Here is a 19,882-nt window from a genome sequence, read left to right on the forward strand (position 1 = left end):
CGGGGGGGGGCGGGGCCACGTTACCCCGCGGGGATTTCGCGTTGGGGGCGGCGACGTTGCCCCGAGGGGGGGCGGGGCCGTTGGGGGGGGGCGGGGCGGGGGCGGCCACGCTGCCGAGGGGGCTGCCGGGGGGGGGGAGGGGGGGTCCCACACGCCGCCCCCCCCCCCGCACGCGGCCACGCTGCCCCGCCCCCCCCCCGCCGCCCCCCCCCAGCCCTACGGGAGCCCCCCCGCCCCCCCCCAGCCCCCCCTGCCCTACGCGCCCCCCCCGTTCGCCGTGCAGCTCCAGCCCTGCGCCGCCTACCTGCCCGTCTACAACGTGGGGCCCGTGAGTGGGCGGGGCCTGCTGGGGGGGCGGGGCCTACTGGGGGCGTGGCTTGTGGGGGGCGGTGCCTGGGGCGGGACTTGTGGCGGGGAGGGGCGGAGGGAGAGGGGGAAGGAGGCTGGATGGGGCGGGGCCAATGGAGGGGGCGGGGCCTAGAGAGGGGCGGGGATGATGGGGCGGGGCCATCGGAGGGGCGGGTCTTATGGGGGTGGGGCTTGTGGGGGGAGGGGCTTGTGGGGGCAGAGGGGCTTGTGGGGGGGAGGGGCTTGTGGGGGGGTGATGGGGTGGGGCCAATGAAGGGGTTGTGGCCAAGGGAGGGGCGGGATTTGGGGGCGGTGCTTGTGGGGGGCGGGGTGAGAGAATGGGGTTGGGCTGGGGGCGGAGCTAAGGGAGGGGCGTTGCCTTAAGGGGGCGGGGCTTAGGGGAGGGGCGGGGCCAACTATGAGGGCGTAGCCTGAGGGGGAGGGGTCTAGTGAGGGGCTAGGCATGATGGGCGGGGCTTGCGGGGGTGCGGGCCAATAGAGGGGCGGGGCCAATGGGGGCGGGTCCAACAGGAAAGGTGCAGTGGGGGCGTGGCTTTGAGGGGGCGTGGCTTACCGTGAAGGGGCGTGGCCTGTGGCAGGGACGTGGCCTCTGGATGGGCACAACCTGAATCTTCGGCGGTACGGGAGGGAAGGGGGGGCGGGACTGTGGTCACGATGGGGGCGTGGCCACTTTCACCCCACCCTTGACACTCCCCTTTCCCTCCCCCCCCCCCCAGGCCTACGGGGCCGCCCCCCCCGGCCCCTCCCCCTGCGCCCTGCCTGGCTCTGGGGGGGGTGGCAGCCTGGGGGGGGCTGTGGGTCCCCCCCTGGGTCTGGGGGGGGTCCCGGGGGGGCTGGGTGAGCGCCGGGCGCCCCACGACTACCTGCCCATCGCCGTCCTCACCACCCTCTGCTGCTTCTGGCCCACGGGCGTCGTCGCCATCGTCAAGGCCGTGCAGGTGGGGGCGGGGACACGGGGGGGGGAGGGGCGGGGGGGGGGGTCATACCCCCCCCCCCCCCCATGGTGTGTGACCCCCCCATAGGTGCGCACGGCCGTGGCGCGGGGGGACATCGTGTCGGCCGAGATCGCGTCGCGGGAGGCGCGGAACTTCTCGTTCATCAGCCTGGCCGTGGGCATCGCCGCCATCGTGCTCTGCACCATCCTCACCGTCGTCATCATCATCGCCGCGCAGCACCACGACAACGACTGGGAGCCCTGAGGCCGCGGCGTCGTCGTGGCAACGCTGGGCGTCTCCTAGCAACGGCTTCTGGTGTCGCCATGGCGACGCTGGGGATGCTGGTGATGTCCTAGCAACGGATCGGGTACCTGGGAGCCTCAGCGTTGCCATGGCAACCACCTCGGTGACCTGCCCACCAGCCTCTGCAATGCTCAGCATTATCATGGCAACGCTGGGCGTCTCCTAGCAACGGCTTCTGGAGTCGCCATGGCAACGCTGGGGATGTTGGTGATGTCCTAGCAACGGATCGGGTACCTGGGAGCCTCAGTGTTGCCATGGCAACCACCACGGGGACCTGCTCACCACACCTTAGCGACCCTCGGCATTGCCATGGCAACGCTGGGCATCTCCTAGCAACGGCTTCTGGTGTCGCCATGGCAACGCTGGGGATGCTGGTGATGTCCTAGCGACGGATCGGGTACCGGGGACCCGCAGCGTTGCCATGGCAGCGTCTCCAGGGATAGCCTAGCAACAGTTCTTGGTGTTGCCATGGCAACGCTGAGGTGTTGCCATGGCAACGCTGAGGCGCCCGGAAACACCCTGGTGATGCGCTGGGTACCGGGGATGCTCAGCGTTGCCATGGCAACCACCACGGGGACCCACCCACCACACCGTAGCGACCCTTGGCATTGCCATAGCAACGCTGGGGATCTCCTAGCGACGGCTTTTGGCGTTGCCATGGCAACACTGGTAATGCCGATGATGTCCTAGCGATGGATCGGGTACCAGAGCCACTCAGCGTTGCCATGGCAACCACTCACCCACGCCCCCCCACCCCCCCCGGGCTCCCATTGGTCCAGCGTCACCATGGCAACGCTCCCCTCCTCCAGCCCCGCCCCTGGTTCCGCCCCCAGGGCTCCCGCTGGGCGGGGCCTCCCAAGATGCTTTGCGGCGGGGCTCCGCCCCCTCCTCTGCATGTCAAGCCCCGCCCCCCGCGACACTGCTGTTCAATAAATCTCTATATTGATACGGGGGAGGGGCCGCGCGGTACGAAGGGGCGGGGGGGGGGGGGGGCGGGGGGGTTTCCATGGCAACCGCAGGGGGGGTTGTTAATTGGAGGGGGGGAGCGATACGCACAGCCCGGATCCCCCATCCCCGTCTCCATGGCAACAGCATCACAGGAGCCACATCCCAACCCGTTAATTAACCGCTTCTCATTAATGACACTGTATATTAATGCACGGGGAGGGGGGACCCACCACCGTCACCACCTCCTCGATCCTTTAATTAACCGGTTCTATTAACAACCCGAAACTTTCCCCATCCGAATGCACCCATCCCCGTCTCCATGGCAACAGCCCCCAACATCTTAATTAACCCTCCTCACTAATGACCCCGTACATTAGGGGTGGGAGTCATGAGAAGAGCCGCATCCCCAACCCGCTAATTGACCCCCCTCGCTAATGACCCCGCACATTAATAGGCGCGTCACGTGAAGCCGTTAATTGACCCCCGTCACTAATTTCCCCCTATTAACGGGCTGTCAGGTGGACCCGTTAATTGACCCCCCCTCACTAATGACCCCGAACATTGATAGGAGGATCACCCAAACACGTTAATTATCCCCGTCACTAATGCCCCGCACATTAATAGGGGATCACGCGAACGCGTTAATTGACCCCGTCACTAACGATCCGCTATTAACGAGCCGTTAGGCGACCCCGTTAATTGACCCCCGTCACTAATGACCCCGCACATTAACGGGCTGTCACGCAAAGAGCCGCATCCCCAACACGTTAATTGACCCCACACTAATGACCCCGAACATTGATAGGGGGATCACGCGAACCCGCTAATTGACCCCCGTCACTAATGAGCCCGCACATTAATAACGCGAACCCGTTAAGTGACCCCTTTACTAATGACCGCGCACATTAACGGGTTGTCACGCAAAAGCCGCATCCCCAACCCGTTAAGTGACCCTCTCACTAATGACCCCGCACATCAATGACGCGAACCCGCTAATTGCCCACTAATTGTCAGGCGAAGAGGCGGCCCAGCCGCCCCGCCAGCCGCCGGTCCCGCTCCCGCGCAGCCCCCCGCACCCTCCGCAGCTCCCGCCGCGCCCCCTCGTGTTCCGGCTGCTCCCGCAGCACCCGCGCCAGGTCCGCGGCCGCCGCCTCCAGGTCCCGCATGGCGGCCGCCGCCAGCCCGCGCCGGTACCGCGCGTCCAGCAGCCCCGGCCGCAGCTCCAGCGCCTTCCCCGCGCTCCCCGCGGCCGCGGCCGGGAGCCCCACGCGGAGCTGACACCGCGCCAGCGCCGCCAGCAGCTCCGCTTTGGCGTGGGCGCGGGCGGGGGGAAGCGGCGGGGCCCCCCCCGCCAGCACCGCGTGGCGCAGCGAGCGCCGCAAAACACGCGCGGCCGCCCCCGGGAGCCCCCGCGCCAGCAGCGCGGCCGCGCGGGGCCCCCCCGCCAGCGCTTCGGCCCACGCCGCGTCACTCGTGTCGCTCCACGTGGGGTGTGGGGGGGTGAAGCCCGCCAAGAGCACGCGCGGCCCCGCCCCCGCCGGCCCCGCCCGCGCGCGCAGCTCCGCGCGCTCTCCCGCCGCCATCGTCTCCAGCGCCGCCTCCAGAGTCCCCGCCCACCGGCCCTCGGCCCCGCCCACACGCAGCCAGCGCCAGCGGCCCGGTAGAGCGGCGGCGGGAAGGGGGCGGGGCCGGGGGGGACGCGGCGAGGACACAGGTCCCGCCCCCCGATCTGGCCCCGCCCCCGAGAGCGGCTCCACCCCCGCCCCTGAACGTGGCTCCGCCCCCATCGCTGATCCCGCCCCTGAATGCGGCTCCACCCCAGGCCCCAGCTCTGACCCCGCCCCTGAGCGCGGCCCCGCCCCCAGCGCTGACTCCACCCCCGACTCCACCCCCAGCCCTGAACCCGCCCCCGAGTGCAGCTCCGCCCCCTGCAGACCTGGCCCTAATCCCGGCTCCACCCCCTCTTCTGGCCCCGCCCCCCCGCGCGGTGGGCGTGGCCCATCCACCCTGACCCGGCACCACGACCCCGCCCCCGGGCGGTCCAGGCCCCGCCCCCTCCTCAGCACCCGTTTGGCGAAGGCGCCGTCGGGGCTGAACCACCAGCCCGGGGGGGGCGGGGCCAACCAGGGGTCCCCACCCCCCTCATCATCCTCACCATCCTCCGGCTCCTCCTCCTCCTCCAGCCCCGCCCACCCCTCCGCCAGCCCCGCCCCCTCAGCCCCTAGCTCCGCCCACTCTGGGGTCCACAGCCACGCCTCCTCGCATGCCCAGTCCCACGGATCTGCCGCCTCATTGGCCGGTCCCAGGAGGGGCGTGTCCTCATTGGATGGCTCCGCCCGACGAGGCTTCGCCCCATTGGATGGATCCCTGAGGGCTGTGTGCTGATTGGAGGGTTTCACCAGGCGAGGTGGCTCCTCATTGGTTGGTTCTCGGGGAGCTGGGGGAGCGTTGGATGCATCGCAGTGTCCTGCGCTCTCATTGGTTGGGGTTTGGAGATTCTCACTGGTTGGGGTGGCAGGTGCTGCGTCCTTATTGGTTGGATCATGTGGTACCACTTCCTCATTGGCTGCGGCTTCCAGCGCTGCGCCCTCATTGATTTGGGCTTCACGTGCTGCGTTCTCATTGGCTGAGTGTTCATTGGTCTCACTGGTCAGGTCGGGAGGCTCCGCCTTCTCATTGGCTGGCTCAGGGCACCCTGCAATCTCATTGGTCAGGTGTTTGGGCCCAGTGTCCTCATTGGCTGGGCCCTGCAAGCCCCCGCTCTCCTCATTGGCCAAGTCCCCATCTGCTCGCCACCCATTGGCTGAGCCACGGATCCCCTTTCCCTCATTGGTTGATCCCCTCAGCGCTCTGTTCTCATTGGATGACTCATGCTTCGCATAAGCTCCCTGGGGCTGTTCATTGGCTGGAGCTGGGCTCCCTCCTTCCTCATTGGATGAACGTCCACGTGCTCGCTGCTCATTGGCCGGCTCCTCGACAGCAGCTGCTTCCCCATTGGCTGCTCCCTGGGCCGGTGCCTCTCCATTGGCCGATTCTCCCGCCTCCATTTCTGCCTCAGCCAATCACGTTGCTCCGCCAGCGACCTATGAGGGAGAGGCGAGGGAATCTGAGCGTTCGGGTGAAGGACCCTGGTGTCCCCCAGCCTCGCCCTCTCCCGTCACTTCCGGGCACACCCCCAGCCCCCCCGAGCGAGATTGCCATGGAAACGCCCGGTGTTTCCCCTCCCCCCTGAGGGCGGGGCGGGTCCTACCGGGGCCGGGGGACCCAGGCGTCCGGGAGGAGGGACCCAGGCGTCCGGGAGGAGGGACCCACGTGTCTGGGCGAAGGACCCAGGCGTCCGGGAGGAAGGACCCAGGTGTCCGGGGAAAGGACCCCGGCGTCCGGTGGAAGGGAATCAAGCGTCCGGGGGAAGGACCCAGGCGTCCGGGAGGAGGGACCCAGGCGTCCGGGTGAAGAGACCCGGCGTCCTCTTCGTCGCGGCCCCTTTAAGACGCCGCGCCGAGGCCGGACCGGAAGTGGCGGCGGCGCTCCCGCCTCGCTTCCGCGCGGCGGGCGGGGCCAGGGGCAGAGCCGCGCTGCCATTGGTCCTCGTCGGCGCCCGGGGCGGTCGGGATTGGCTGGGGTGGCTGGGGGGCGTGGCCGGGCGGGCGGCCGGGGCGATGGCGGCGCTGGCGCCGGAGCTGCTGGTGCCGAGCGACTCCGGGCGGTTCCGCGCCGACAACCTCCTGGGCGCCGAGGACTGGGGTGCGCCGGGGGCGGGCCCGGCGAGGGGCGGGGCCAGCGAGGGGCGGGGCCGCGGCTGGGGGCGGGGCGGAGCCGCTTCCGCGTTGGGGGGGTGGGGGTGGGACCGTTGTGCGGGTGGCTCCGGAGGGGCGGGGCTTAGTGAAGGGGGGCGGGGATGAGCGATGAGGGGGTGTGGCATAGCACCTAGGGGCGGGGCCAAGTCCATGGGGGCGGAGCTAAGGAGCTTGGGGCGGGGCTAAGCTGATTTGGGGTGGGGCTACGCCTCTGGGGTGGAGCTAAGCTGCTTGGGGCGGGACTATGCCGCTGGGGGGTGGGGCTATGCATCTTAGGGGAGGGGCTTAGCCGCTGTGGGCGTTGCCAGGCAGCTGGGGGGCGGGGTTAAGCAGATGGAGGGCGGGACTAAGCACTTGGGGGTGGGCTTAAGCCCTAGGGGGCGGGGATTAAGCTCCATGGGGCGGGGCTAAGCCCCTAGGGGGTGGGGCTAAGATTCTTGTGGGCGGGGTTAAGCAGCTGGGGGGCGGGACTAAACACCTGGGGATGGGGTTAAACTGTAGAGGGTGGAGTTAAGCTCTATGGGGCGGGGCTAAGCCCCAGGGGTCGGGGCTGAGCACCTGGGGGGTGACCTTTATGGCCCGGGGGCGGGGCTAAGCCGCCGGTGGGCGTGTCTTTCCTTGGCCCCGCCCCCAGATGCCGCCCTGTACCGTTGCCTTGATGACCCGCTGGACCCCGCCCTCCTCTTCCCTGCCCTGGACCCCGACCCCATGGTAAGCCCCGCCCCCTCTGGCAAGCCCCGCCCCCGGCAAGCCCCGCCCCTCTGGGGGTGCCGGGGCCACGTCCCCGCTGGCCCCGCCCCCGAGAGGTCCCTGATCTCCCCCCCCATCCCCCCCAGTTCGACTGCGGGTTTGGGGGGGGCGAAGCCGCCAGCCCGCCCGACCCCCCCTGGGAGCTGGAGCCCCCACCACTGAGTTCCGGTGAGGGGGGGGACTTGGGGGGCTGGGGGGGATATAGGGGGTGGGGGGACGTGGGGGGGCTGGGGATGGAATGGGGCTGGGGGGGGCTGGGGGGTGGGGGGTATATAGGGGTTGGGGGGGATTTGGGGGGCTGGGAGGATCTGGGGGGGTCATGGGGTGTTGGGAGGATCTGTGGGTTTTTAGGGGGGTCGGGGTTTTGTTGCGGGGGTCAGGGGTGGTTTGGGGGGGGTCTGAGGTGGTTTTGGGGGGTCAGGGTGGTTTGGGGGGGTCTGGGGTGGTTTGTGGGGGCAGGGTGGTTTTGGGGGGGCAGGGGGTGTTGGAGGGGTCTGTGTTCTATTGGGGGGGTTGGGGGTGGTTTTGGGGGGTGCTCACCCCCCCATCCCCCCAGAGCTGCAGCTGAAGGCGGAGCCCAGGTCCCCATCCCCCCCCTGCTGCCAGAGCCCCCCCGGAGAGAGACCCCCGGGCACGGTAGGAGGGGCTGGCACCCCATCCCCCCACATGGCCCCCAATGTCCCCCCATGTCCCTCATATCCCCCCATGGCCCCCCAATGTCCCCCCATGTCCCTCATATCCCCCCATGACCCCCCAATGTCTCCCCATGGCCCTCATATCCCCCCATGGCCCCCCCCCAGGCCCCCATATCCCCCCATGGCCCCCCAGTGTCCCCCCATGTCCCTCATATCCCCCCAAGACCCCCCAATGTCCCCCCATGGCCCTCATATCCCCCCATGGCCCTCCCAATGTCCCCCCATGGCCCTCATATCCCCCCATGGCCCCCCCAGTGTCCCCCCATGGCCCTCATATCCCCCCATGGCCCCCCAATGTCCCCCCATGGCCCTCATATCCCCCCATGGCCCCCCAATGTCCCCCCATGACCCCCCATGCATCTCTGGACCCCCGTATCCTTCTATGTCCCCATGTCCCCCCATGTCCCCCCATGTCCCCCCATATCTCGATGTCCCCCCCGTATCTCCGTATGCTCATGTCCCCATATCCTCTATGTTCCCATGTCCCCCTATCTGTCCCGTGATGTCCCCATGTCCCCCCATGTCCCCCTGTCCCCAGTCTGTTCCTGACGTCCGTCTGTCCCCACAGGTCCCCCCGCCTGCATCCCCGGGGGTGAAGCTGGAGCCCCTCCCCCCGCGCCCCGTGAAGGGGGAGGGGCCGCCCCCCCGCCCCCCTCCCCCCATCCAGCCCCGGCCCCCCGGGGGGGCCCCCCCGAGCCCCCCCCAAACCATCCTCCTGCAGCCACTGCCCACGGGGGGCGCTGGTACGGATGGGATGGGATGGGGGGTCATGGGGATATGGGGGGACATGGGGGGACTGGGGGGATTTGGGATATGGGGGGACTGGGGGGACATGGGGGGTCAGGGGAGATTGAGGGGCTGGGGAGACTGGGGACATGGGGGGCCTGGAGGGACTGGGGGCATTTGGGATATGGGGAGAATGGGGGGACATGGGGGGAACTGGGGGGACTGGGGGATATGGGGGCATTGGGATATGGGGGGGACTGGAGGATGTGGGGGGACTGGGGAGCACTGGGGATATGGGGGGACTGGGGGGATTTGGGATATGGGGAGACTGGGGGATATGGGGACATGGGGGGAACTGGGGGGCACTGGGGATATGGGGGGACTGGGGGATATGGGGAGATATGGGGGGACTGGGGGGATATGGGGGAACTGGGGATATGGGGGAACTGGGGATATGGGGGGACTGGGGGACATGGGGGGACTGGGGATATGGGGCCAATGAGGGAACCTGGGGGGTTTGGGGACGTGTGGGGGGAACTGGGAGGGACGGGGGGAAATTGGGGTGACTCAGGGGGTCCTGGGGGGGGACTGGGACCATGGGGGTGTTGGGGGGTTCCTGGGGGTCCCCATTGTTTTTGGGGTTCTTGGGGTCACTGTTTTGGGGTTGAGGGGGTCATTGTTTTGAGGGTTCCCCATTGGTTTTGGGGGTGGGGGGGGTCACTGTTTTGGGGGTTCCCCATTGTTTTGGGGGTTGGGGGGGATCACTGTTTGGGGTGGGGGGGTCATTGTTTTGGGGTGGGGGGGGGTCACTGTTTTGGGGGTTCCCCATTGTTTTGGGGTTGGGGGTCACTGTTTGGGGTGGGGGGGTCACTGGGGGTTGGGGGGTCACTGTTTTGGGGGGGGGGAATCACTGTTTGGGTTGGGGGGGGGGGGTCATTATTTTGGGGTGGGGGGATCACTGGGGGTTGGGGGGTCACTGTTTTATGGGTTGGGGGGCGTCACCTTTCGGGGTCCTGGTGCCACCATGGGGGTGTCCGTGTGTCCCAGCCCCCGCCGTCCTGCTGTCCCCGGCCGAGCTGCTGCTGCCGGGGCTGCTGTGCCTGCCCCCCCGCGGGGCCCCCCCCGCACCCCCCCGGCGCCCCCCAAACCTGAGGCCAAAACCATCGTCCCGGCCCCGGCGCCCGCCCCCCCTGCACCCCTGCAGCTGGACGTGAGTGACCCCCCCACCCCCAGGACCCCTATGATGCCCTTGGGACCCCCCGAACCCCCATAACATCCCGTGGACCCCCTGGGGCCCCCCAGGACCCCTATAACGTCCCTTGGACCCCCATGGAACCCCCAGGACCCCCAGGGACCCCTGAACCCCCATAACGTCCCTGGGACCCCCATGGACCCCCAGGACCCCCCAGGAACCCCCAGGACTCCCCTTGACCCCCCAGGACCCCTGAACCCCCATAACATCCCTGGGACCCCCATGGACCCCCAGGACCTTCCTGGGAACCCCTGGGACCCCCATGTTTCCCCTGGGACCCCCCAGGACCCCTGAACCCCCTGGAACCCCATAACGTCCCTGAGACCCCTCTGAACCCCCTGGGACCCCCATAACCTCCCTTGGACCCCCATGGACCCCCATAATGTCCCTGAGACCCTCCCTGAACCCCCATAATGCTCCTGGGACCCCCCTGAACCCCCATAACGTCCCTGGGACCCCCATGGACCCCCAGGACTCCCCATGACCTCCCAGGACCCCCCTGAACCCCCATAACATCTCTGGGACCCCCCTGTACTCCGTGGGACCCTCAAACCCCCATAACCTCCCTTGGACCCCCCTGAACCCCCATAACATCTCTGGGACCCCTCTGAACCCCCTTGGACCCCCCAGGACCCCCCTGATCCCCCTGGGATGCCCCAGGACCCCTGAAACCCCCTGGGACCCCTGAACCCCCATAACATCCCTGGGACCCCCCTGGGACCTCCTGGGACCCCTAAACCCCCTGGGACCCCTGAACCCCCATAACGTCCCTTGGACCCCCCTGGGACTCCCCAGGACCCCTCAGGACCCCCTGGGACCCCTGAACCCCCATAATGCCCCATGTCCCCATCATCCCCATGTCCCCATCACTCGCATCATCCCCAATGTCCCCATGTCCCCCTCATCTCCATTGTCCCCATGTTCCCATCATCCCCGCTGTCCCTATGTCCCCATCATCTCCATCATCCCATGGTCCCCATCATCCCCACTGTCCCCATCATCCCCACTGTCCCCATGGTCCCCACTGTCCCTGTGTCCCCATCATCCCCACTGTCCCCATGGTCCCCACTGTCCCTGTGTCCCCATCATCCCCACTGTCCCCATGGTCCCCATTGTCCCTGTGTCCCCATCATTCCCACTGTCCCCATGGTCCCCATTGTCCCTGTGTCCCCATCATCCCCACTGTCCCCATGATCCCCACTGTCCCCATGATCCCTACTGTCCCTGTGTCCCCATCATCCCCACTGTCCCCACTGTCCCTGTGTCCCCATCATCCCCACTGTCCCCATGGTCCCCACTGTCCCTGTGTCCCCATCATCCCCACTGTCCCCATGGTCCCCACTGTCCCTGTGTCCCCATCATCCCCACTGTCCCCATGGTCCCCACTGTCCCTGTGTCCCCATCATCCCCACTGTCCCCATGGTCCCCACTGTCCCTGTGTCCCCATCATCCCCACTGTCCCCATGGTCCCCACTGTCCCTGTGTCCCCATCATCCCCACTGTCCCCATGGTCCCCACTGTCCCTGTGTCCCCATCATCCCCACTGTCCCCATGGTCCCCATTGTCCCTGTGTCCCCATCATCCCCACTGTCCCCATGGTCCCCATTGTCCCTGTGTCCCCATCATCCCCACTGTCCCCATGATCCCCACTGTCCCCATGATCCCCACTGTCCCCATGATCCCTACTGTCCCTGTGTCCCCATCATCCCCACTGTCCCCACTGTCCCTGTGTCCCCATCATCCCCACTGTCCCCATGGTCCCCACTGTCCCTGTGTCCCCATCATCCCCACTGTCCCCATGGTCCCCATTGTCCCTGTGTCCCCATCATCCCCACTGTCCCCATGGTCCCCACTGTCCCTGTGTCCCCATCATCCCCACTGTCCCCACTGTCCCTCTGTCCCCATCACCCCCATCATCCCCAATGTCCCCATGTCCCCCTCATCTCCATTGTCCCCATCATCCCCACTGTCCCTATGTCCCCATCATCTCCATCATCCCATGGTCCCCATCATCCCCGTTATCCCCATCATCCCTGTGTCCCCATCATCCCCACTGTCCCCATGGTCCCCACTGTCCCTGTGTCCCCATCATCCCCACTGTCCCCACGGTCCCCATTGTCCCCCTGTCCCCGCGGCGCAGCCGCAGCAGCTGAAGCGGCAGCAGCGGATGATCAAGAACCGCGAGTCGGCGTCGCAGTCGCGCCGGCGCCGCAAGGAGTACGTGACGGCGCTGGAGCTGCGCCTGCGCGCCGCGCTCAGCGACAACGAGCGCCTGCGCCGCGAGAACAGCGCCCTGCGCACCCGGCTCGACGCCCTGCGCACCCAGGTGACAGCGACAGCCCCAGGGACACCCCCCGAGACACCCCCACACCCCCTGAGACCCCCCTGAAACCCCATGAGACCCCCCTGAAACCCCCTGAGGTCTCTGAGATCCCCTTGAGATCTCTGAGACCACAGGGACCTCCTGAGACCCCCAGGGACACCCCGAGACCCCTGAGACCCCTGAGGCCACAGGGACCCCCTGAAACCCCCCCGAGACCCCTGGGAGCCCCCTGAGACCCCTGGGACCCCCCTGAGACCACAGGGACCTCCTGAGACCCCTGAGACCACAGGGACCCCCCTGAGACCCCCAGGGCCACCCCGAGACCCCTGAGACCCCCCAAGGCCACCCTGAGACCCCCATGAGACCCCTTAGACCACAGTGACCCCCCTGAGACCCCCAGGGACACCCTGAGACCCCTGAGAGACCCCTGAGACCACAGGGACCCCCTGAGACCCCCAGGGACACCCCAAGACCCCTGAGACCACAGGGACCTCCTGAGACCCCCCAGAGACCACAGGGAAACCCAGGGACACCCCAAGACCCCCTGAGACCCCCCAGGGCCACCCTGAGACCACAGGGACCCCCTGAGGCCCCCGTGAGACCCCTTAGACCACAGGGACCCCCCTGAGACCCCCAGGGACACCCCAAGACCCCCTGAGACTCCCCAGGGCCACCCTGAGACCACAGGGACCCCCTGAGACCCCTTAGACCACAGGGACCCCCCAGGTTCCCCTGAACCCCCATAATGTCCCTGGGACCTGCCATGGGGGGGGGGGTTGGGGGGATACCCCATTAAGTGGGGAGCGCGAGGGGGGCCCGATTCTGCCCCCCAACCCCATATTTGCCCCCCTCCCTCCCTCCCAGGTCCCGACCCCCCCCGGGCCGCGCCGCTTGGCCTGCGTGGCCGCTCTGCTCCTCTTCCTCGCCTTCAACCTGGGCCCCCGCAGGTGCGTTTTGGGGGGGCACGGGGCAGGGGGGGGGGGGGGGTGAAAATGGGGGGACCCAACCCCCCTCTCACCCCCCCCACCCCTCCCCCCGCAGCCTCTCGCCCCTCCCCCCTGCCGAACCCCGTGGCCCCGCCCCCCCCGCCCCTCCCCCCCGGGGGCAGCGGCACCTCCTGGGGGTCAGTGGGGGGGGGACCCCCGGGGATCCCCCAACGCAAAGTTGGGGACCCCCCCGGGCCGGGCGGCGCCAGCAGCAACAACCCCCCTCCGGGAACCACTTCAGGTAGGTGAACCCCAAAAACGGGGGAACCCCAAACCCCCCCAACCCCATTTGGACCCCCTGACCCCATTGTCTCCCCTACATTGTCCCCCCCGGCCCCCCCAAACATCTTGGGACCCCTCAATGGACCCCAATGTGCTCCCCCCAGCCCCATTGAGATCTTCTGACCCTATTGTGTCCCCCCCCAAAATGACCCCTCGTGACCCCAGGGGTCCCCCCAGACCCCATTGGGACCCCCCCGACCCTCTGACCCCAATGTCCCCCCAACCCCCGGTGATCCCCTGACCCCAATGTCCCCTCCTGACCCCAATGTCCCCCCCACCCCAATCCCCTGTGACCCCCTGACCCCCTGTGACCCCCTGACCCCCCCACCCCAATGTCCCCCTGTGACCCCCTGACCCCAATGTCCCCCTGACCCCCTGTGACCCCCTGACCCCCTCGACCCCAATGTCCCCGTGACCCCCTGACCTCTCCGACCCCAATGTCCCCCTGACCCCCTGTGACCCCCTGACCCCCCCACCCCAATGTCCCCCTGACCCCTGTGACCCCCTGACCCCCCCACCCCAATGTCCCCCTGACCCCTGTGACCCCCTGACCCCAAAGTCCCCCTGACCCCTGTGTCCCCCTGACCCCCCCTGCCCCCCATTTCCCCAGGAACGCGTCTCTGGGGCCGGTACCACTGGGGGGGCTGTTCCGGGGGGGCGACTGTCCCGGCTTCAACCGAACTGAGTCACTCAGGTGGGGGAGGGGTAGAGGGGGTGGGGGGACTTGGGGGCCCATGGGGGGAGGGGGGACTTGGGGGTCACAGGGGGGATATGGGGGTTGGGGTGGGGGAGGGAGGATTTGGGGTGGGGAGAAATGGAGGGTGGGGGAGGGGTGGGGGGGACACGGGGGGACATGGGGGAGGGGGCATGGGGGTTATGGGGGGATCAGAGGGGGTTGGGGGTGGGGGATGGGGAGGTAACAGGGGGGTGGGGGATGGGGGTTATGGGGGGTTCAGGGGGGGATGGGGGTTATAGGGAGGTTGGGGGTGGGGGATGGGGAGGTCACAGGGGGGTGGGGAATGGGGGCTATGGGGGGGTTCAGGGGGTTTGGGGGTGGGGGATGGGGAGGTCACGGGGGGTGGGGGATGGGGGTTATGGGGGGTTCAGGGGGTTGGGGGTGGGGGATGGGGGTTATGGGGGGGTCAGGGGGGTTGGGGGATGGGGTTTATGGGGGTCAGGGGGGATGGGGTGGGGCATGGGGAGGTCACGGGGGGTGGGGGATGGGGGTTATGGGGGGATCAGAGGGGGATGGGAGTGGGGGATGGGGGTTATGGGGGGTTCAGGGGGGTTGGGGGTGGGGGATGGGGAGGTCACAGGGGGATGGGGGATGGGGGTTATGGGGGGGTCAGGGGGGTTGGGGGATGGGGGTTATGGGGGGATCAGAGGGGGATGGGAGTGGGGGATGGGGGTTATGGGGGGTTCAGGGGGGTTGGGGGTGGGGGATGGGGGTTATGGGGGGGTCAGGGGGGTTGGGGGATGGGGTTTATGGGGGTCAGGGGGGATGGGGTGGGGCATGGGGAGGTCACAGGGGGATGGGGGTTATGGGGGGATCAGAGGGGGATGGGAGTGGGGGATGGGGGTTATGGGGGGTTCAGGGGGGTTGGGGGTGGGGGATGGGGAGGTCACAGGGGGATGGGGGATGGGGGTTATGGGGGGGTTCAGGGGGTTTGGGGGTGGGGGATGGGGAGGTCACGGGGGGTGGGGGATGGGGGTTATGGGGGGTTCAGGGGGTTTGGGGGTGGGGGATGGGGAGGTCACGGGGGGTGGGGGATGGGGGTTATGGGGGGATCAGAGGGGGATGGGGGTGGGGGATGGGGGTTATGGGGGGGTCAGGGGGGTTGGGGGATGGGGGTTATGGGGGGTTCAGGGGGGTTGGGGGTGGGGGATGGGGAGGTCACAGGGGGGTGGGGGATGGGGGTTATGGGGGGATCAGAGGGGGATGGGGGTGGGGGATGGGGGTTATGGGGGGGTCAGGGGGGTTGGGGGATGGGGGTTATGGGGGTCGGGGGGTGGGGACCCCCTGACCGCCCCTCCCCCCAGGCTGGCGGACGAGCTGAGCGGGTGGGTGCGGAGGCACCAAATCGAGCGGCAGAAACCGGGGACCCCCCCCCGGCCCCCAACACCGACAGCAACGCCCACAGAGCCCCCCGGGACGGTGAGGGGGGGACGGGGGTCACGGGGGGCAGGGGGACAGGGGGTCATGGGGGGGGATGGGGTCACGGGGGGGGATGGGGGGCACTTGGGGGTCACTGGGGTCAGTGGGGGGGATGGAGGTCAGTGGGGGTCACTGGGGGGTCAGTGGGGGGGATGGGGGGCACTGGGGGGTCACTGGGGTCACTGGGGTCAGTGGGGGGGATGGGGGGCACTGGGGGGTCACTGGGGTCACTGGGGGGGATGGGGGTCAGTGGGGTCACTGGGGGGGATGGAGGTCAGTGGGGGTCACTGGGGTCACTGGGGGGTCAGTGGGGGGGATGGGGGGCACTGGGGGTCACTGGGGTCACTGGGGTCAGTGGGGGGGATGGGGGGCACTGGGGGGTCAGTGGGGTCACTGGGGTCAGTGGGGGGGATGGGGGTCAGTGAGGTCACTGGGGTCACTGGGGGGGATGGAGGTCAGTGGGGGTCACTGGGGGGTCAGTGGGGGGGATGGGGGGCACTGGGGGGTCAGTGGGGTCACTGGAGGTCAGTGGGGGGGATGGGGGGCACTGGGGGTCACTGGGGTCAGTGGGTGGGGTCAGTGAGGTCACTGGGGTCAGTGGGGGGGATGGAGGTCAGTGGGGGTCACTGGGGGTCAGTGGGGTCAGTGGGGTCACTGAGGGGTCAGTGGGGGGGATGGGGGTCAGTGGGGGACACTGGGGGTCACTGGGGTCAGTGGGGTCACTGAGGGGTCAGTGGGGGGGATGGGGGTCAGTGGGGGTCACTGGGGTCAGTGGGCAGGGTCAGTGAGGTCACTGGGGTCAGTGGGGGGGATGGAGGTCAGTGGGGGTCACTGGGGGTCAGTGGGGGGGTGGGGGTCACTAGGGGGTCACTGGGGTCAGTGGGGGGCACTGGGGGTCACTGGGGTCAGTGGGGTCACTGAGGGGTCAGTGGGGGGGATGGGGGTCAGTGGGGGACACTGGGGGTCAGTGGGGGTCAGTGGGGGGGGTCAGTGACATCACTGGGGTCAGTGGGGGGGATGGGGGGCAGTGGGGGGGGCAGTGAGGTCAGTGGGGGTCACTGGGGTCAGTGGGGGTCACTGGGGGGTCAGGGTGGGATGGGGGTCAGTGGGGGTCAGTGGAGGTCACTGGGGGGGATGGGGGTCACTGGGGGGGTCAATGGAGTCAGTGGGGTCATTGGGGGAAAGGGGGGTCACTGGGGTCATGGGGGTCACTGGGGGGTCAGTGGGGGGATGGGGGGCAGTGGGGTCAGGGGGGGTCACTGGGGTCATGGGGGTCACTGGGGGGTCAGTGGGGGGATGGGGGGCAGTGGGGTCAGGGGGGGTCACTGGGGGCTCGTTCAGGTCTCCCCCCCCAGGAATGTCTCGAGCTCCCCCCGGATGGTCCCGCCCACCCCCCCGCACCCCGACAGGTGAGACCCCGCCCCCCTCTGAACCCCCAAATCTCCCAGCCCCCCCCAACGGCCCCCAGCCCCCCCATGTCCTCCACACATCCCCCCGGACCCCCCTGAACCCCCAGACCCCCCTGAACCCCCAAAACCCCCCAGTCCCCCCCACATCCCCCTAGACCCCCCTGAACCCCCAAACTCCCCACAGCCCCCCCATGTCCCCCCACATCCCCCCTGAACCCCCAAACTCCCCACAGCCCCCCCATGTCGCCCCTGAACCCCCAAAACCCCCATTTCCCCCCCATTTGACCCCCTATTCCTTCCCCCCAGGGCCCCCCCGGGGCAGCTGCAGCTCTATGGGCGCCCCCCCCACAGCGCCCCCCCATTTTTGGGGACCCCCCACGTCCTGGCCGCCATCGCCCCCCGACCCGACACCTTCTACGTGGTGTCGTTCCGACGGGTACGGGGGGTTTGGGGGTACAGGGGGGTTTGGGGGTACGGGGGGGTCGGGAGGGTCAGACCCCTTCTATGGGGTTTGGGGGGGACGTGGGGTTTGGGGATACAGGGCGGATCAGGGGGTTTGGGGTAATGGGGGTTTTGGGGTGTGGGGGGGGTTCTTGGGGGACCCCAAGTCCTGGGGGAGAGTCCCCAATATCCCATGGGGGGGTCCCCAATATCCCATGGGGGGGGTCCCCAAGTTCTGGGGGGGGGGTCCAGATGGGGGAGGGGGGATATGGGGTTTGGGGGGTTGGATGGGAAATGGGGGGTTTGGGGGTACAGGGGGGAACGGGGGTTTGGGGTAATGGGAGTTTTGGGGGGGGTCCCAAGTTCAGTGGGGGAATATGGGGGGGAAATGGGGGGTTTGGGGGTACAGGGGGGGTTGGGGGGTTTGGGGAAATGGGGGTTTTGGGGTGTGGGGGGAGGGTCCCCAATATCCCATGGGGGGGGTCCCCAAGTTCTCTGGGGGTCCAGGGTGGGATATGGGGTGGTGGGAAATGGGGGGTTTGGGGGTACAAGGGGGATCAGGGGGTTTGGGGTAATGGGGGTTTTGGGGTATGGGGGGGATCCCCAATATTCCAGAGTGGTCCCTGAGTCCTGGGGGAGGGTCCCAAATATCCCATGGTGGGGGTCCCCAAGTTCTGGGGGGTCTAGAGGGGGGGAATATGGGGTGGGGGGTTTGGGGGGGATCACAGGGAAGTTTTGGGGGGCTGGGGGAGTCCCCCAATAATGTGCCCCCCCCAGGACCACCTGCTGCTCCCAGCCACCAGCCACAACAAGACGTCGCGCCCCAAAATGTCGCTGGTGATGCCGGCGGCCGCGCTCAATGGTGAGGGGGGGACCCCAATATCCGGGGGGGGGGCCCAATATCCCAGGGGGGTCCCCAAGTCTTGGGGGGTCACCCATGTCCTGAGGGTGGTTCCCAAAGTCTTGGGGGGTCCCCAATATCCTGGGGGTGGTGGGGGGTCCCAAAGTCTTTGGGGGGGTCCCCAGTATCCCAGAGGGGTCTCTGAGTTCTGGGGGGTGTCCCCAATATCCTGGGGGGTCCCCAAGTCTTAGGGGGGGTCCTAAAGTCCTGGGGGGGGGTCCCCAAGTCTTGGGGGGTCACCCATGTCCTGAGGGTGGTTCCCGAAGTCCTGGGGGCTCCCCAATATCCTGGGGGGGTGGAGGGGGTCCCAAAGTCTCTGGGGGGGTCCCCAAGTTCTGGGGGGTCCCCAATATCCCAGAGGGGTCCCTGAATTCTGGGGGGTGTCCCCAATATCCTGGGGGGTCCCCAAGTCCTGGGGGGGGGGGTCCTAAAGTCCTGGGGGGGGTCCCCAAGTCTTGGGGGTCACCCATGTCCTGACAGGGGTTCCCAAAGTCCCGGGGGGGGTCCCCAATATCCCAGAGGGGTCCCTTAGTCCTGGGGGGGGTCCCAAATTCCATGGAGAGGGGGGTCCCTAAATCTTGGGTGTCACCCATGTCCTGGGGGGGGTTCTTCATATGTCAGGGGGGTCCCCAAGTCCTGCGGGGGGGTCCCCATATCCCATGGGGAGAATCGCCAAGTTTGTGGGGGGGTCCCATTATTCTGAGTGGGGGGGGGGTATCATCTCCCTGGGGTCCCCCCCCTATTCCTGGGGGGTCCCACATGTCCGGGGGGGGTGTCCGGGTGTCCCCTCATTTTGGGGTCCCCCTGACCCCCCCACTTTGTGTGTGTCCCCCCCCCCAGAGAGCCTCCCAGGGCGGGGGCGGGGCCTGGCCATGATGCAGGTGGATTGCGAGGTCATGGACACGCGTGTCATCCACGTGCCCCGCCCCCCCCGCCGCCCGCCCCGCCCCCTTTACCTGGGGACAGGTGTGTAGCCCCACCCCCAAGCCGCAAACCCCGCCCCCTGGTGGCAAACCACGCCCCCTCCTCCGGGGATCCGCCCGTGTCTGGGAGGCAGCGCCTATTGGGATCAAAGCCCCGCCCCCTCATGGAGGCCACGCCCCTGCAAGCACTTACTCCGGGAAGCCCCGCCCCTCTGTTCTCCCTTAAAGGGGCAGCGCCCTCGTTCCGGCCCCACCCCGCCCCTCCCCCAACCTGGGGCTGTTTTTTTTACACAGAATCATTAAAAAATGGGAAAAATTAAAGCGGCTGCAGGGTGGGGGAGGGGGAGGGGGGTGACCCTGGGGGGGGTGGGGTGACAACCCCCAATTTGGGGGCACAAAATGGCTCCAATGAGCCACAGTGACCCCCTCCAGGGACCCCCAACCCACCCCCGGTGACCCCTCAGTAACATGGGGGGGGTGTGGGGACAATGGAATGGGACAAACGGACATGGAGGGACACAAGAGACATGGGAAGGGACATGGGGGGACACAGGGGATGGGACAAAGGGACACAAGAGACACGGGAGGGGACATGGGGAACACAGGAAGGACATGGGGGGACAATGGGATGGGACATTGGGGGACACAAGGAATACGGGAGGGGACACGGGGGACATTGAGGGGGGA

The 19,882-nt window shown here is 68.3% G+C and overlaps 3 protein-coding genes across 3 annotated transcripts; 2 read left to right on the forward strand and 1 right to left on the reverse strand.

Moving 5' to 3' along the window:
* Positions 1-157: 157 nt before the first annotated feature.
* Positions 158-2,555, forward strand: PRRT1 (proline rich transmembrane protein 1; the record flags this gene model as incomplete). The annotated part of the gene is made up of 3 exons (XM_071800906.1): positions 158-328; positions 1,086-1,307; positions 1,392-2,555. Coding segments are annotated over 3 exons (570 nt in total), but the record flags the coding sequence as incomplete, so codon positions are not given.
* Positions 2,556-2,755: 200 nt separating this feature from the next.
* FKBPL (FKBP prolyl isomerase like) lies at positions 2,756-6,297 on the reverse strand. The gene is made up of 2 exons (XM_071800907.1): positions 5,806-6,297; positions 2,756-5,638 (listed from the first exon to the last, which is right to left on the reverse strand). Exon 2 carries the CDS (start codon positions 5,600-5,602, stop codon positions 3,566-3,568), a length of 2,037 nt encoding a protein of 678 aa, XP_071657008.1. The 5' UTR covers positions 5,603-5,638; positions 5,806-6,297; the 3' UTR covers positions 2,756-3,565.
* A 717-nt stretch (positions 6,298-7,014) lies between these two features.
* Positions 7,015-19,516, forward strand: ATF6B (activating transcription factor 6 beta; the record flags this gene model as incomplete). The annotated part of the gene is made up of 14 exons (XM_071800908.1): positions 7,015-7,063; positions 7,189-7,270; positions 7,659-7,738; positions 8,366-8,540; positions 9,571-9,733; positions 11,916-12,101; positions 12,963-13,045; positions 13,140-13,325; positions 13,977-14,060; positions 15,407-15,521; positions 16,863-16,930; positions 17,237-17,366; positions 18,149-18,233; positions 19,113-19,516. Coding segments are annotated over 14 exons (1,620 nt in total), but the record flags the coding sequence as incomplete, so codon positions are not given.
* Positions 19,517-19,882: the final 366 nt, after the last annotated feature.

Source organism: Patagioenas fasciata, chromosome 34, assembly GCF_037038585.1.
Source record: "Patagioenas fasciata isolate bPatFas1 chromosome 34, bPatFas1.hap1, whole genome shotgun sequence".
NCBI classification, from domain to species: Eukaryota; Metazoa; Chordata; class Aves; order Columbiformes; family Columbidae; genus Patagioenas; species Patagioenas fasciata.